This window comes from Giraffa tippelskirchi, chromosome 14 (genome assembly GCF_054371585.1).
Source record: "Giraffa tippelskirchi isolate mGirTip1 chromosome 14, T2T-mGirTip1v1.2.pri, whole genome shotgun sequence".
NCBI classification, from domain to species: domain Eukaryota; kingdom Metazoa; phylum Chordata; class Mammalia; order Artiodactyla; family Giraffidae; genus Giraffa; species Giraffa tippelskirchi.
Window position 1 is genome coordinate 49,272,483 of NC_137288.1, and position 15,944 is coordinate 49,288,426.

General features: G+C 45.4%; 1 protein-coding gene across 7 annotated transcripts in view; it reads left to right on the forward strand.

Annotated features, from left to right (window-relative positions):
- EMILIN2 (elastin microfibril interfacer 2) overlaps nucleotides 1–15,944 on the forward strand; it is a 75,132-nt gene that overhangs the window by 7,075 nt on the left and 52,113 nt on the right. For 3 of the 7 annotated variants that reach the window (XM_081561896.1, XM_081561894.1, XM_081561895.1), the window contains exons 1-2: nucleotides 11,946–12,383; nucleotides 12,924–13,046. In XM_081561896.1, coding sequence (XP_081418022.1) covers nucleotides 12,250–12,383; nucleotides 12,924–13,046 — 257 coding nt within the window. In that variant the 5' untranslated portion in view covers nucleotides 11,946–12,249. Of the gene's footprint in view, nucleotides 1–6,218; nucleotides 6,313–6,406; nucleotides 6,504–7,119; nucleotides 7,254–11,945; nucleotides 12,384–12,923; nucleotides 13,047–15,944 lie in introns of those variants that run through there. The other 4 variants (XM_081561901.1, XM_081561900.1, XM_081561899.1 and 1 more) reach the window with 2 other exon arrangements.

Consider the following 15,944-nt stretch of genomic DNA (forward strand, 5'->3'; position numbering starts at 1 on the left):
TAAAATCTGAAACGAAAATGGGGACTTTACGAATGATTCTAGAGAAACATAAAGGATTATAAGAGAGTGCTATGAACAATTGTATGCCAAAAAAGTTGGGTAACCTAGATGAAACAGACAAATTCCTAGAAACTGTGCTAAACATGTTCCTTTATTTCTAATCACAACTCTGTGAAGCCGTTTTAATTCACTGAGAAGAACAGCAGTCATTGTGCACAGAGATAGAACCATCACTATGGCGTTGGGCTTACTGCTGAGTCTGGGCTTGTTGAAACGAAGAGAATGATGAGGCTCTCCCCTTGGCAGCCCCAAGTATATTATCCATCTCTAGGTTACGCATCTAGGGGTGCAGTTGATGGGTTTTAGGGTATGTGACTGTGCAACTGTAAAAAAGTAGTGCAGAACTGTTTTCCAAAGCAGTTGTACCAGTTTACACCCCCACCAGCAGTGAGGTAGGGTTTCTCTGTGTTCACAATAGCACTTGGTGTTGTCAGACTTTTAGATTTCTGTCAGTCTGGTAATGCATAGTGGTAGTGGTATCAATTTGCATTAGATATTCATTTATTAGATATTGCTCTGTACGTCCATGATTATTAATGAGGCTGAACATGTTTTTTTATTGACCATTTGAGTTTCCTCTTTTGTGAAGGGCAGATTGCCCATTTTTCTATTGGATTGCTTGCCTCTTTCTTGTTGAGTTGTTGATTTGTTAAATCAATTCCTCTATCAGTTCTTTATCAGTTGTACGTTGCAACATGTGAGCGAGTCCGGCTCCTGGAAAGCTTCAGAGAATGAACGAGGACTGTCAGGGTCTTGTAGGTGAAGCTGAAGTTCTCCAGGCATAGAGAAAATTCCACACAGAGAACAGTTTATGCAGAGATGATATTTGCTTGAGGGCCTCCAAAGTAACTAGAAAAAAAAAACGGAAAAAGACCTGCTTTCCCTCCTTAGGCAAATGAGGTTTGTTTCTGGATTTCATGCTCCTGTTTTTGAAGACTAGTTTTAATGTGGACGAAGTGGCTCTGGTGGATTTGTGTGTTTCTCCAGTCTGGCCTTTATCTTTGCGCCACAGCCTTTGAAGGTTCATCTATGATAAAGCATGACATATCTGGAGGGGTTCGCAAATTGGACTGAATCATCCTCTAAACAAATTAGTTTCCATTTCCAGACTTGTTCCCTTTCAATTTTGGAAATATTTTAAAGAAGTACTTAAAACCCCATCGTTGGGAGGTTTTGTCGTAGTGGTTCTGTCCTTCTAAAGACATAATTTATTTGTGTCTTCCTGGGAATCATTTAGGAACAGCAGTTCAAAGCTAGAAATGGATTTTCCTTTTATTTGTTATCTCTACGGTTGACAGATGCCTCTGACGAAGCTGTGCTTTAGCAAGGCTAGGTTCTTCGTTCCAGCTTTTTAACAGTACAGTGAAGAAGAACTGTAATTCTGAGGTGACATATCAATGCCTCTGAAACCTTATTTGGCCCCTCATTACCTCATTCATTAGGGCGGGAGGCACTCCAGCCAGAGATCACATGCTTTGGCCGAGGTGACTGTTATTTTGTTTTCTGACAAACGGGGCCTCGGAGTGGGGTGGAGAAGGGCTGAAAATAGTCATTTCTTGGCTACGTGGGTCCATTTACAAGTGAGAAAGAGAAACAAGATCTCTGGAGGTTGGTCTCACCATTTACAGTGGATGTGATGTGAGCAGAGTTGGTTAAGGCCCAAGGAAAACTTAGAGGGGATAGGATGTATTCACATTGTTTATATTTGTTAAACGGTTAAACCAAAGGGTACGCTTCTGTTCAAAGTTTGAGTTTTTAACTTGATTCTAAGTTAGCATCCCCAGATGATTCCAGTTCTCACTCAAATTAAATGCCACTTGCCCCAATATATTATGTATGTTAATCTGATCCACTGTCTTATAAAAGTTAGGCATCTGTCTGCTTGCTTTCATTCATTCAACCAATGTTTTTCAACAATTATTCTGTGCCAGGCACTGTGCTAGTTATTACCAACAAAATAAATCAATAGTTTTTCTTCAACAAATGTTTAAGCGATGGTGTTGGAGGTCAGAGTTGCTGTGTCTTTTGGAAAGGAAGGGCTAATGATTGCAAGGACCATGAGGGGCCCTGAGGGGGACTGGTCACGTTTTGCTTTGTGATCTGGGTGCTGGTTATGTAACTGCCTGCATTTTGTGAAAAATTCAGTGAGCTGATCACATTTTATGCACTTTTTTTGAAAAAATGCTATGCTTTGATAAAATGTGCATTAGAAAACCACAATCGACAAAGATTTATGTTTTAAAAACCTTTGTGAAGTTGGAATCCCCAGTGAGAAAGTGAAGATTCTTTTAGGATTGAAACCCATTGGAACTGAGTCCTGATGCCTTTTTTCTAGTGTCCTTCCTATTTCTGGGATTATTCCCTGGTGGCTCACATGGTAAAGAACCCGCCTTTAATGCAGGAAACACAGGTTTGATCCCTGGGTTGGGAAGATCCCCTGGAGAAGGGCATGGCTACCCCACTCCAGTATTCTCACCTGGAGAACTCCATGGGCAGAGGAGCCTGGCAAGCTACAGTCCATGGCGTTGCGAAGAGTCAGACACGACTGACAGACTAACACTTCCTATTTCTCCCAGGGAACCTGGCACCACACTTTGCCCCCAGACAGCACTTTAGAAAGCGTAACCTCAGAATACTCAGGGAATAAACTATTTTGTTTTTATATCTTTGAAAAGCTGGAGGAAAACGTGAGGATGTCGTAGAAAACGAAGGCAGTTTCCTCCTCGGCCCCTCAGCATTCTCTGAACGTGAAACTCTGGTCTCATCTTGTATTTTCATTAGCCATAAGACATTAGCAACTTCTATCTGCTCATAACTTATTATTTACGTTGTTTTAGTCTCTGTACCCAGTAAGTGTTCAGAGATGTCAGTGGGTCCAGATTGTGAGCTGCTCTTGAGAAGGGCCCTCCTAGGTCCTCTCCATTTAAAGGAGCTGTGGCCGGAGCACTTAAAGCAGAATGTCGCCGTGGCACTGTGTTTTTCTTCCTTCGCTCTCAGGGATGAGTTCTAAAGTGATTACGTCTGAGAAGACAGAGCCAAGGAAAGTTCATGCAAATATCCAGCTTCATCAGCAACCAACTAAACAAACCAAGTCTCCAGAGCCTAGTCGGACTTCTCAAATATAATATCAACTTCAAAAAGTTACCAAAATGCATGAGGCAATAACAGAACAGAAACTTGCCCTGAGTAAAGTTAGGACTTACAGCAGTTCACTTTGTTCCTATTTTCTCATTTTGTTATTTGCATTGATATTTATTAGTGTTTTCTTTAGCTTTTATAAACACTTTGTTTATGCTAAACAGAGTTGTGGTTTTCAGTTCATTTTGGATCCTTAGAGTGGCCATATAATTTATTGTCCAAACCCGGGCACTTTTGAAGATGAAAGGAGATGCTAAAAATAATTAACAGTGTTAACTGATCCACAGCAAGAGTAACCTGGGACTGACTTGGGCAAATCAGGACATCTGGTCATCCCACCTCTCTTTTAGATGAGAGGGAAAAAGAACTAGAGGGGTTTTCTCTGCTTTTTGTTTTGTTTTTGCACAGGCCTATATTATACTTTTTAACAGTGACATGTCCTGCACTCTTTCCTCATGTGCATTACCCCTCAATCCCAACCAGCCTCCCTACCTCACCTAACTCCTGGCTACTTTTTTTTTAAGTTTAATTTTAAAAATTGAAATATAGTTGATTTACAATGTTTTGGGTGCACAGCAAAATGATTCAGTTATACATATATATATATAAATTAAATATATTTTCTCAGATTCATTTCCATTATAGGTTATTATAAGATGTTGACTACAATTCCTTATGCTATACAGTAAGTCCTTGTTGTGTATTTATTTTATATATATAGTAGTGTATCTGTTAATCCCAAACTCCCAATTTATCCCTCCCATACCTCCTTTTTGCTTTGGTAACCGTAAGTTTGTTTTCTACATCTGTGAGTCTATTTCTGTTTTGTAAGTAAATTCACTTGTATTATTTTTTTAGATTCCACATATAAGTGATGTCATATTTGTCTTTCTTTGTCTGACTTATGTAGTATGATCATCTCTAGATCCATCCATGTTCCTGCAACCTCCTGGCTACTTCTAAGGCCACATACTTTGGCCCAGCTAATCTACCAGCTGGCCCTTGCCTTTTTTTATTAAACACATGCCATATGCAAGGTCACATTAATTGCTCCTTCCTCTCTTACAAATCACATTCATTTCGATACAGCTGATTAAAGCAAAACAAAAAATAAAACAACTCAAACCCATACTTCTCCATGGTTTTTCCTAATTAATACCGAACTTTTCTGACTGTCCCAAGCTCTATTTCTTCATCATCACCTAGGTACACGGTGTCTTTACTGTACTATTTTCTATTTACTGAACGTAACTTTGTATGTGTGAACTCATTTCATACATATGTGTTTTGTTTTCTAGCCAGTTAAGATGATAAAGAACTAAATCTCTTTTTCTCTGGCTCACATGTTGCCTGGCAGGGTTCCATACGCAGAGCTTCCTCAATATGCTTACTGATGAAACAAATGTTTTAAAGTATTCATTTGTTTTTGGTTGTGCTGTATCTTCTTTGTTGCGTGTGGGCTTTCTCTAGCGGCAGCAAGCAGAGGCTACTCTCTAGTTGCTGTATGGGGGCTTCTCATTGCGGTGGCTTCTTTCGTTGAGGCTCCCAGGTTCTAGAGCACAGGCTCAGAAATTGTGGTGCACAGGCTTCATTGCCCCGAGGCATGTGGAATCTTCCCAGACCAGGGATTGAACCCATGTCCCCTGCATTGGCAGGCGAATTCTTATCCACCGGACCTCCAGAGAAGTCTGCAAATTTTTTGATGGCCACAAAATTCCAAGAACTTACCTTTCCCATTCCCCAATGTAGTATTTTCTTACTGTTCCCAGACTTAAGTTGAAATACAGTCTTCATTATTCACAGATTCTATATTTATGAAGTTGGCTCTTCACCAAATTTATTTGTAACTCTGAAAGCAACACTTGCAGCACTTTCTGACCGTCGGTGGACTTGAGCAGAGTGTCAAAAAAATTAACTTGCCCAACTGTGCACGTTTCCAGCTGAGGTCCAACAAGATAATGCTCTGCCTTCTTGTTTTATGTCTCATACTGAAAGTATGAAAAGAAGTGTCCTTTTCTTGGGAAATTGAATGCCCTGTTTTTTTGTATTTTTGTGCTTTTTGTTGGTAATTTTGTTGTTTAAAATGGTCCCCAAGTACATGAAGTGCTGCCTTGTGTTGCCTAGCACAAGAAGGCTGTGAAATGCCTTATGGAGAAAATGTGTGTGTGAGATAAGCTTTGTTTAGGCACGAGTTACACTGGTGTTGACTTTGAGTTCACTGTTAATGAATCTATAATATATATTGAACAAGGCGTTTTTAAACAGAAACACACAGAAAACAAGGTTATGTACTGACTGGTTGACCAAAGCGTTGTGACCACAGGCTTCCTACTCCTGTATTTCCTCTACAAGCAGTTGTTCAGAATTCACAAATTCAGTGTTTGCAATAGCTTAATACAACATACTACACCAAATGAGAGTTGACTATATTTAAATCCTTGAAACATGATTTAGAATGGCCCAATCAAAAATATCAGAAAGAGTTAATTTGCTCATGAATACCATTCTCATGAGTATGGACCAAGATTATCCTAAAATTTAACAATTTATTATACGGCCTCAAACCCATTCTGCCTACTTTAAACATTCTGTTGATTCCAGAACAATCCTCATTCCATAAATAAATGATGAACTCTACAATATAGTTTGATGTGGCTCATATATATGAAGGCATTATTGCCTAAGCTATTATAATTCTCTTGGAAAAAAAATTCTAAGAGTCTATTTTTGTCATTTATTTCTTATGAAGACAAAAATGTGTTCAAAACCACACCATCAGTGTGACAGCACTGAATTCTCAAGTGTAGTGTATAGCCCACAGTTAGCTGTAGGAAGCATGTTTAGATCTAAGAAACATCTGAAAAAAATTAAAGGATATGGAATTAGTTACTAATTTCATCTTTCTGAGGAAGAAGAAGAAATTTATTATTGCATTGCCTAATGATCTGAGTTGATTTTTATAGGGTTATTAATTCTCCCAAAGATTTCGTTGAATTGTCCTAAAATACATTCCTTTGCAGCAAAGAGGAAGAAATCTCCTAAACAGCCAACTGAGGTATACGCTTTCTCCTGGGGAGTGGTAGAAAGAAAACCAAGCTAGAAGTTACGAGTCCCGTATCCTTTCCTGACGATCATATTTAGAGTCGTCCTGAGTTGCACACATGCCCTCTTGATATGTATTTCTTTATATTTCTCATTTGGAAAGAAGAACTGCAGTAGATGGTCAGCTTCCTACATCAGTGGACACAATAAAAGTAAGACAAAGAACTTGGACCTGACTGCAAATTTGTTGCAATACTGAAGTGGTGAGTAACAATAACAATGGTGAGTAACTATCCTCCATTCACCATGTGCCAGACACTTTGCTCAGCTGTTTACATGTGGTAACACAGCGCATCCTCCCAACAGCCATGTGAAAAAAAGTCCCATTTCCAGAGGACCAAATGGAGGATGGGGAGGCTTTCGATTTGTCCTCATCACTCTGCTCAGGAGACGAGGGTACCCAATTTTGAATACTGTGCTAAGTCCATTGCATGAACTCCTAAACATTATTCTTCCATGTGTGGCTTCAGGCAGGATTTCAACTTTTCACAGTTTTGAAGTTCTCCGGGGATAGCTTAGTGTGTATTAAGGCACACACCCCTGACCAATAAAGTGGGGTATGCTCTTGGCATCTCTCAAGACAGATGATTAAAATAATGGCCATAATCTTTCACAGTGCTTTTGAATTAATCGATAAATAATTACAGTCTTGGGTTCAGAAGATAGAGGTTTTGAATATTTAGCTCTGTATAGCTAATTGGATATTTGCAAATATGTAGTTAGAAAAAAGTAAAGAGAGCAATTATTCTTTCTTCTGTTTTGGTCTATTTGAGCAAACCTTAATTTTTTTAGTATTTGTATTTATTTGGCTTGTTGCAGCATTCGGGATCTTTAGTCATGGCACGTGATATCTAGCTCTCAGACTGGGAATTGAACCCAGGCTCCCAGCATTGGGAACTTGGAGTCTTAGCCACTGGACCACAAGAGAAGTCCTGAGCAATATCTTTGACAAGGTAGGAAGTAGCTCTTGTTTGTAAATTTTGAAGTCTGGGGACTCAGTGACTTCATTCACATGGTGCCTTGTCAAATGGTTGTTGTTGTTGTTCAGTCACTAAGTTGTGTCCGACTCTTTGCAAACCCCATGGACCGAAGCACACCAGGCTGCCCTGTCCTCCACTATCTCCTGGAGTCTGCTCAAATTCATGTCCATTGAGGCAGTGATGCTATCTAATCACCTCATCCTCTGCTGCCCTCTTCTTTCTGTCGAATGGAGTTACACAAAATTGTATCAACTAAACTTTGCTATTCCAAAACAGAGACCAAGTTAGGTGGTGCAGCCAGTTAATTTTTCTTGGAAACATTTCTGTCTCTCCTTCTCTACCAAACTGCATTAAAAAAAAAAACACCAAAAAACAAGCAAACAGAAAAAGATGAAGGGCATTTTATCACTAACTTAAGAATGTGCAAGAGATTTTCTTATGGTGTATTATGTCAGAAATGCTTTGCAATCAAAATTTATTCAAGATATCTAATCTTCAGGGACTTTCTTTCTTCATCATTAGTAAACAGCACAAAGAAATTAAAACACTGAAAATATACAGCGAGAAATCAGGGGAGAAAATTTTTTTGAGTTCTAAAAAACAAAGATGTGGAACAAGTAGGTTGGGACACCCAGGCTAAGTCGTATGACTCTTAGCCACATCCTAGATGGCAATCAATTCATCTTGATGAAGTGTTTTGTGCCTAGATGACTGATGGTGGGGTGGGGACCATGAACCCACCTGTTGCCTCTATAATGACTGCCCACTATCCTCCTCCAGGCAGCTGAAGGGGGAGTCTGGGTGTGCTAGAGGTGCTCCCAAGTCCACAGCCTGGTGAGCATTGGCATCTTCTTCTACCATGAGCAGTAGTGAAGGGATGGGTTTTATGACATAGCTCTACTTTGCATTTTTGCTTTAGTTAATGAGACTGAGTCCTTCTAAAGCCAAGCTCTCCTGCTAAGTTTATGATTATCCTCTCTATCCACAACCTCATTCCCTTTCTGGTCCAACCCCTGTTTCTCCCAGGATTGAGGCATATCAAGAAAAGTGGGGCTTGAAACCTAGCAGGATCCTGCGATGCCTCCCCAGGTACAAAAGCCACTCTGTGTTCCCCGTTTCTTCTTTGTATAGAAAAAGGCTTCAGTGTCGTAGGCCTTGCCTGAGTTCCAGGAGCAGACTTGAGCAGTTACTAATTAGAGAAGTGAGGGAATGCAGAAACAAAGGCAAAGCCATCAAGCGAGAAAAGTAATGAATGATAGCTTAGACAATGGTTGAGTGATAAAACTAAGTCCGAAGTTCCTCCTCAAGGGATGTATACAAGGTATCTTTGAGTTGTTCTGTAGAAACTAAGACCTCCATACACACACCCAGGTGGAGGATGCTGACCATAAGCACGTAGACCCCAGTCTGGTTGGAACCAGAAGATTGACATTCCTGATACATCACCCTGTTATGTCACCAGCAACCAACCAGAACAAAGTCCACAAACTGAGCACACATCCTATAACTCTCATCCCAAAAGTTGCTTTTAAAACTCTTGCCTGAGAGCCAAAGGGGAGTTCAGGTCTTTTGAGCATGAGCTGCCTGTTCTCATTGCTTGACCCTGCACTAAATGCAGTATACTTTTGTGGCTCAGATGGTAAAGGATCTGCCTGCAATGCAGGAGACCAAGGTTTGATCCCTGGGTCAGGAAGATCCCCTGGAGAAAGGAAATGGCAACCCATTCCAGTCCTCTTGCCTGGAGAATTCCACGGACAGAGGAGCCTGGCGGGCTACAGTCCATGGGGTTGCAAAAGAGTTGGATATTACTGAACAACTAACACTTTTCTTTGCCACAACCCACTATCAGTAGATTGGCTTTGCTGCTCGTTGGGTGAGCAGACCCAAGTTTGGTTCAGTAAGTCGCTGACACAATCAAGAATATAAATCACTATGGGGCACTTTTGTTTTAAAAGCAGAAGAAATTACTTCAGCTTGTGATAGGAAACTGACAGTTTTCCAGTGCTTATTTGAGGAAGTTGGCGGCTTAGAAAGAATTCACACTTGCAGCATTCTGCCAATCATGTCCACTTTACTGCTTATGGCTGGGACCAAGTGATCTGCCCACTTAGACCCTTTCTTTCTTTCTTTTCTCTCTCTCTCTATCTTTCTCTATGCAGGGTCTTAGTTGAGGGACAGGGACCTTCAATCTTTGTTGCATGTGAGCTCTAAGTTACAGCATGTTGGATCTAGTTCCCTGACCAGAGATCAAACCTGGGCCCCCTGGGAGTGTGGAGTCTTAGCCTCTGGACCACCAGGGAAGCCCCTAGACTGTTTTCTATTCTTTTAAAAAAAAAATTTATTTATTTGGCTTCATCGGGTCTTAGTTGCAGCACCAACTAAATGCCTCGTGTGGGATATTTCTTTGTGGACACAGACTCTCTAGTTATAGTGCACTGGCTTACTTGCTCCTCACCATGTGGGATCTTAGTTCCCTGACCAGGGATCAAACCGGTGTCCCCTGCATTGCAAGGCACATTCTTAACCACTGGACCAGCAGGGAAGTCCCAAGACTGTTTCTTGAGGTGCTTCAGCTCTCTATCCCCAGGAAGCCTCCTCTGCCTTGCTTCTTCTGGAAGGCTCTCTCTAATTCCTGAGTCTGAAGGGTCCCTTCCTCTGACTGGAGACAAGAAAGGGAAAAGGGTCTTTTGGGATCTTGGCCTCAAGCCTTCTTTCTTCCCAGAGCAGCCCCACACTGGATGCCTGTAGGGACATGTCTAGAAGACACGTGGGACACATATTGTCTCACTTATCTGATGCACATCAGAAGCATCACATCTTTCATTGCACGGGAAGGGCTTGACGTTCTGTTAACACAGAGCCCACATCTATCTTGGCTTACCCATGACTCCTAATTACTTTTGCATGGGGCCATGCAATGTTAACAGATGCTCAGAATAACATTTATTTACTGATAAGTGCCATTTATAACTAATTAAATATAGTGTAGTGGTCACCTCAATGAGAAGTTGGTCCTCCGACTTTTGTACTAGAAGACAGCTTCCTGGCATAATTTTGATTCAATGAAACAGTTGGATGTGACGATCAGTCTGACTCATTGCCAAGCTTAAGAATTACGGGTATGGAAGAGAAGTTGTGGTTTGATAGCTGTCAGATATAGACATACACAAATTGTGTGTTTCCTCCATTTCCCCCTCTTCTGTCCCTCTATTTTTGTGGTGCTTCGTCCCTGTGACACTTTATGGACAAAAATGGTGTGAGGATAGGAAAGAGAGAAGCCCCACGGAAATTAGAGATTGAGTTACGCAAGGCAGCCTTTCATCCCTTTCTGTTATTTTCCCCTCGGGGTGGTTCTTTTGAAGCCTTGGATGATAACAGTTCATTATTTGCATGATCTTCCATTTACAGAGTTCATGGACAGACTATGTCCTTACACCGTATATTTTTCTGCTTGGCTCTTGTGAAGTTTTTACTTAGGGAGTTTTCTTTCTCCTATTTGCAAATCAAAAGGCCCAATAACACCATCAAAGCATATCAGAGATAAAATGGACCCACTGGCTTCACTTAGTTACCGTAAGGAACAAAGTTTTATGATTTCCATCACAGTTCATGGCCAATTCTTCTGCAAAGTTGCTTTCTTCCAAAAGAAATTTGTAGAGATAGCGTGCAAGTGTGCATAGTCAGTTACTCAGTCTTGTCCAACTCTTTTTTGACCCCGTGGACTGTAGCCTGCCAGGCTCCTCTGTCCTTGAGATTCTCCAGGCAAGAATACTGGAGTGGACTGCCATGCACTCCCCTCCAGGAGACCTTCCTGACCCGGGGATCAAAGAGGGGTCTGCCTGCCTCTCCTGCGTTGCAGGAGGATTGTTTACCAACCGAGTCCCCTAGGAAGCCCTGGTAGAGATTAGTGTAACTCAAAAATAGAAATAAAATGGAATATTATACAGCGACTAAATTGTATATTTAAAAAAATATTTAAGACCTATGGAAACGTTCATTATATAATCTTCCAAAAAAAACTGCAAAAAAAAAAAAGGCAGAAAATATGCAAGCAAGGGAAAAGACAAATGTCTAGCAGCGTCCGAACTGTTTTGAAGAAAAGGTGATTATTGTGGAGTAAATGTCTTTAATAATAATTTTTAAAAGTTCAGAATGGGACCTCAGAAGCAGAGGCTGTGGGACTGCCTTTTGGAAATTAGTGGAGTATATTAGAGTCTGATATTGTGCTTCAAGAAGCTGCTCGGAAGTGGTGGGGCTGTCTTTCCTCATCCCCTGCTGCCTGGCACGTTGACTTGGAAACTGTTTAATGGATGCATAAGAGAAAGAGGACCCACGTTCATTCCCCCTAACTCGCCGAAGTTCAAGTGCGGAGGAATGGCCGCGTCTTGCCAGAGGAGGAAATTCGAGTCGAGTCGAACGAAGGACTGGTAAAGATGTCCCTCATTAGCTCTGGGAAGCCGGCACTGGGCACGACGTGAGCCCCACCGGACTCGCCGGCGGCGGCCCTTCCCGAGGGGCCGGGCGCGCCCGCTGGAAGGTGGGAGGCGGAGTCGCCCGGCTTCTGGGAAGAGACCAAAGGAATGAGTAATTGGAAATTCTGTAACAGAGACCCTTCTCCCAAACCCTATAGCCCTTTCACCCCAAACCCCCTGCCGAGAAGCAAGAAGAAGGGAGACAGCCGCGGCGGAGGGAGAGTCACGTTCCGGAGAGGGAAGTGAAATAAAGAGGGCGGCACCCGGGGGGACCTGTGCGTCATTGAGGGACCGAGGAGAAGCGCGGGCGCACGGGGTGGAAAGGAGAAGTGGGAGCGAGAATCCGGAGGGGGCGGCCGCGCAGCGCGGGTAAGGGCGCCGCGCAGCGCCCGAGCCTCCTGCCTTCTCCGGCCGCGCCCCGGCCGCCCGCAGCCTCCCGGTTCTAGTCCGACCCGCGCTCCGGATCCGGCCGGCGGAGCGCGCCCACCGCGCGCAGAATGTGGCTGCCGACACGGCTCCGGCCCCGAGCGCCCTGGCGCTGGGCGCTGGCACTGCTGGCCCTGGGCAGCGCGGGGCTGTGCCACGCCACTCCACAGCCCGGGCACCCCGCGCGGCCCAGCGCCAGGAACAAGTAAGTGCACGGCCTCTCCTCGCCCCCAGGACGGCCGAGAGCCGTGGGCCCCCGCCCACCCCTCCCCGGTCGCCCGCAGGACCCCACGCTGCCCGGCAGAGGCGAGGGGCCGCAGCCGGGGTCCCCCTCGGGCTGCCGAGGCGGCGCCTCCCCCGCGGTGGAGCGCGCTCCACGGCCGGAGCGGGGCGTCCCGGGAGACCTCGCCCGCGCCCCCAGCAGTGCCGCGTTCCGGACCCTGGGGCGCAGGGAGAGCCCTGCAGGGCAGGGCGATCAGGAAACTCCTCGGGAATGACTGGGGCCCTTGGGACGTGGGGAGGGGGGCCTTTCTGTCCGTCTTTTGTCGGATTAAGGTGCCTGCTCTCCAAAGGTGCACCCGCGCACCCTCCGCGTGTCGGCTGGTTGGCCTCCCGCCTCCGCGGAGACCACGGGCTCCCCGACCCTCGCTCGGTCGGTCGCCCTGAAGGCTCGTTCCCTCTCTCCCCCGCCTCATTGTTCTCCGGGTTTATGCCGTGCCCTCTCCCCGACTCTCCTTCACCCTAGGAACTGGTGCGCCTACATCGTGAACAAGAACGTGAGCTGCTCGGTGCTCGAGGGAAGCGAGACTTTTATCCAAGCTCAGTACAACTGTGGCTGGAACCAGAAGCCCTGTCCGTCTGCACTCACGTAAGTCGTGGAGCCGAGAGGCGGACGGGGCGCGCCGGGCCGGGGTGGGGTCGGATCTCTGGGCCCCAGCGGCTCAGAAAATCTCTTTCAGCGGATGGGAACTCAGCCGCTGAAAAGTATGAGCGCTGAGCGGGGTACCAGGCTCTCCGGGGTATTCGAGTCTGGAGTGAGCGTCCGGGACACGCCTGCCTTGCGGTCTATTGCCGGGCAGAGGAGGGGACGAACAAAGCCCCCCACCCCCATTCTCTCTCCCTCTCTTTTTCTTTCAATTTTATTACTAACATAAGGCAGCTGGACCTAATTAGATCCATATTGTGTGTTCTGGGGCACGGAGAAGATTCCAAAATGTATACTGCTAAAAACTCTTATGTGTAGGATTAGCTGAGAGGTTTGTTCTAAATCGGACCCTTTGTCCAAATGTCCCCATAAAACTGACCTCTTCCAGGTGTTGTGGATCTCTAAACCAAAGTCCCCAGAAACAACCCGCTTGAAAGTGTGCGGTTGTTGTTTTTTCAAGTTAGGTTTGGGGGATTCAGCTAAGTGGTTGTCAGGAGAGAATGGTCCTTAAAGAGGAGGGGAAGGATTAATCTTCTTGCTCATAAAGATTTCACTGTCTTAAAAACAACAACAAGGAGGAAGCGAAGCAGCAGAGTACAGATTTTCTTACCTACATCACCCTCATTCAGTTGTCATCTGGCGAGTCTGTGTGTTTTTGTCTAAGTCAGATATCAGAGGGTGAGCTGATGTGAATAAATGGCTGTAGCCGACACATGGGATGGTTGAAATTAATTGTTTTCTCCTAAGAATAAGTTGTTTGTCTTAGAGCACAGTTGTCTTTACAGCAAAGAGTAGCCAGTAGGCGGGTCTGTCTCTGGCAGAGCGAAGGGACAGACTGGAACTTGTGCTGCAGGGAACCTTATTCCAGAAGGCAATGGGGGGGAGGGTGGGCTTCAGGCTGTAGGTGGGATCATCCCAGGTGGGCTGTGGTGAGGACTGAAACAAGGAAGGGATGCGTGCGTGCTAGGTCGCTTTAGTTGTGTCCAACTCTTTGCGACCCCATGGGCTGTAGCCGGCCAGACTCCTCTGTCCGTGGGATTCTCCAGGCAAGAATACTGGACTGGGTCACCATGCCCTCCTCCAGGGGATCTTCCCCACCCAGGGATCGAACCAGGGAAGGGATAAGTCCTATTAAAAGCAAACCCCCCCGCATCAAAACAAAAAAGACAGACTCCTCACTGCTGTTCGCAGAGCATCGGTTTGACATTGAATTGCTGGCTGTCACGTTGAGTTGGGTAGCCCGTCAGAGGGGCACAGTGTTCTAACGCCTGTGTCTCTGATTGCACTGGGCGTGCAACACAGCATTTCGCAGGTGTTTCTGATCAGCCCAGGAGCCCGAGTTGCCTCGAAATTCACAGGTGTTGTCAGTTCTTCATGATTTGATTGATCCTTAGGACCTGAGAGCCATGAAAGTGAAGGTTCTTGGGAAACTCAGCCTGGAGTTATGGAGAGGGGGCTTTCTGGGTGTCGTGGGACAGGCAGGCCTGGAGGCTGGCGACAGGCTCGAGTGAGGAGTGCGGTTTAGCCACTGGTGACTGTCGAGCATCGTGGGAGGAGCAGGTAGGAGCCGCGTGGACTTAACAGAATCGGAGCAGAGCTGAGCTGTTAGGGGCGGTGGAGAGAATGGAGGGAGGAGGAGAGAGAGCAAAGCCAAGACCTTGGAGGAGGAAGTGCCATCTTAGAGAGCCGGGGAGGAGAAGCCCAGGAGGTGGAGGAGTCCAGAAAGGCCAGGGCTCTGGGGCAGCAGGAGGAGTTGCTAATGCAGAAGGAGACAGTTCCAGGGCAGGGGCTTGGCCTTGTAACTTGTGTGAAAAGCAGGGTGTGGTCCTGAGGAAACCCAAGAGTCTAATGTGTTTCAAGGGTTTTGGTGGGAAAAGGGAATTGGTAGTAGCCAAGCAGGTGAAGCCTGGTGGCTCAGTCAAGAATCCGCTTGCAATGCGGGAGACCAAGGTTCAGTCCCTGGGTCAGGAAGATCCCCTGGAGGAGGGCATGGCAACCCACTCTCCAGGATTCTTGCCTGGAGAATCCCCATGGACAGAGGAGCCTGGTAGGCTACAGTCCATGTAGTCCTCGCAAAGAGTCGGACACGACTGAGCGACTGAACACTTTCACACTTTAAAGCAGGTGAAGAGCTACTTGGAAGATTTAGCAAGTTTTAGGACAGAAGTGAAAAAGCCTAAGGGAGAAACTGAATTTGCCCTGAGACTGAGGGAAATCAGAGGGAGACAAGGGTTCAGTGGGGAAGTAAGTCCTGCAATAGAACTTCTGAGCTGGATGCTCAGCTGCCGCGGGCTCTGGGGACTTGGCACAAGTGGGCTTCCAGAAGATTTAGCTGATGCTCCGTTTGCACATACAGAGAGACTTTGATTCCAGATTGTGAATTTGGGTATCGTTCATGTGAAACTGGAAGTAGAGAGGGTTTTTGTCTGATACATGGGCGTTTTGCGTAAGCGCTTTCCTAACACTGTAAAGAACCTTGTGTGTGTCAGGCGCTGTGTCAGGGCTGTTTAGTCCATACATTAGTTTAATGCTTGCGACGGTCCTTCAAAATGAATACTGTTGTCCCCATTTTTATCAATGAAGACTTGAGGCAAGAAGTCCCTGACTTTCCTGTGGTCACATGACAGGGTAGTGGCAGTGCTGCCAGGAGACCTGGCCTTTGTGGACAGGCCTCTGTCCCTGTAATGAGAGAAAGAGAGAGTGAGAGTGTCTTTAGTGGCTTCCCTGGTGGCACAGTGGGTAAGAACCTGCCTACCAATGCAGGAGATGCCAGCTCGATCCCTGGACTAAGAAGATGCCCTGGAGAAGGAAATGGCAACCCACTCCAGTATTCTTGCCTGG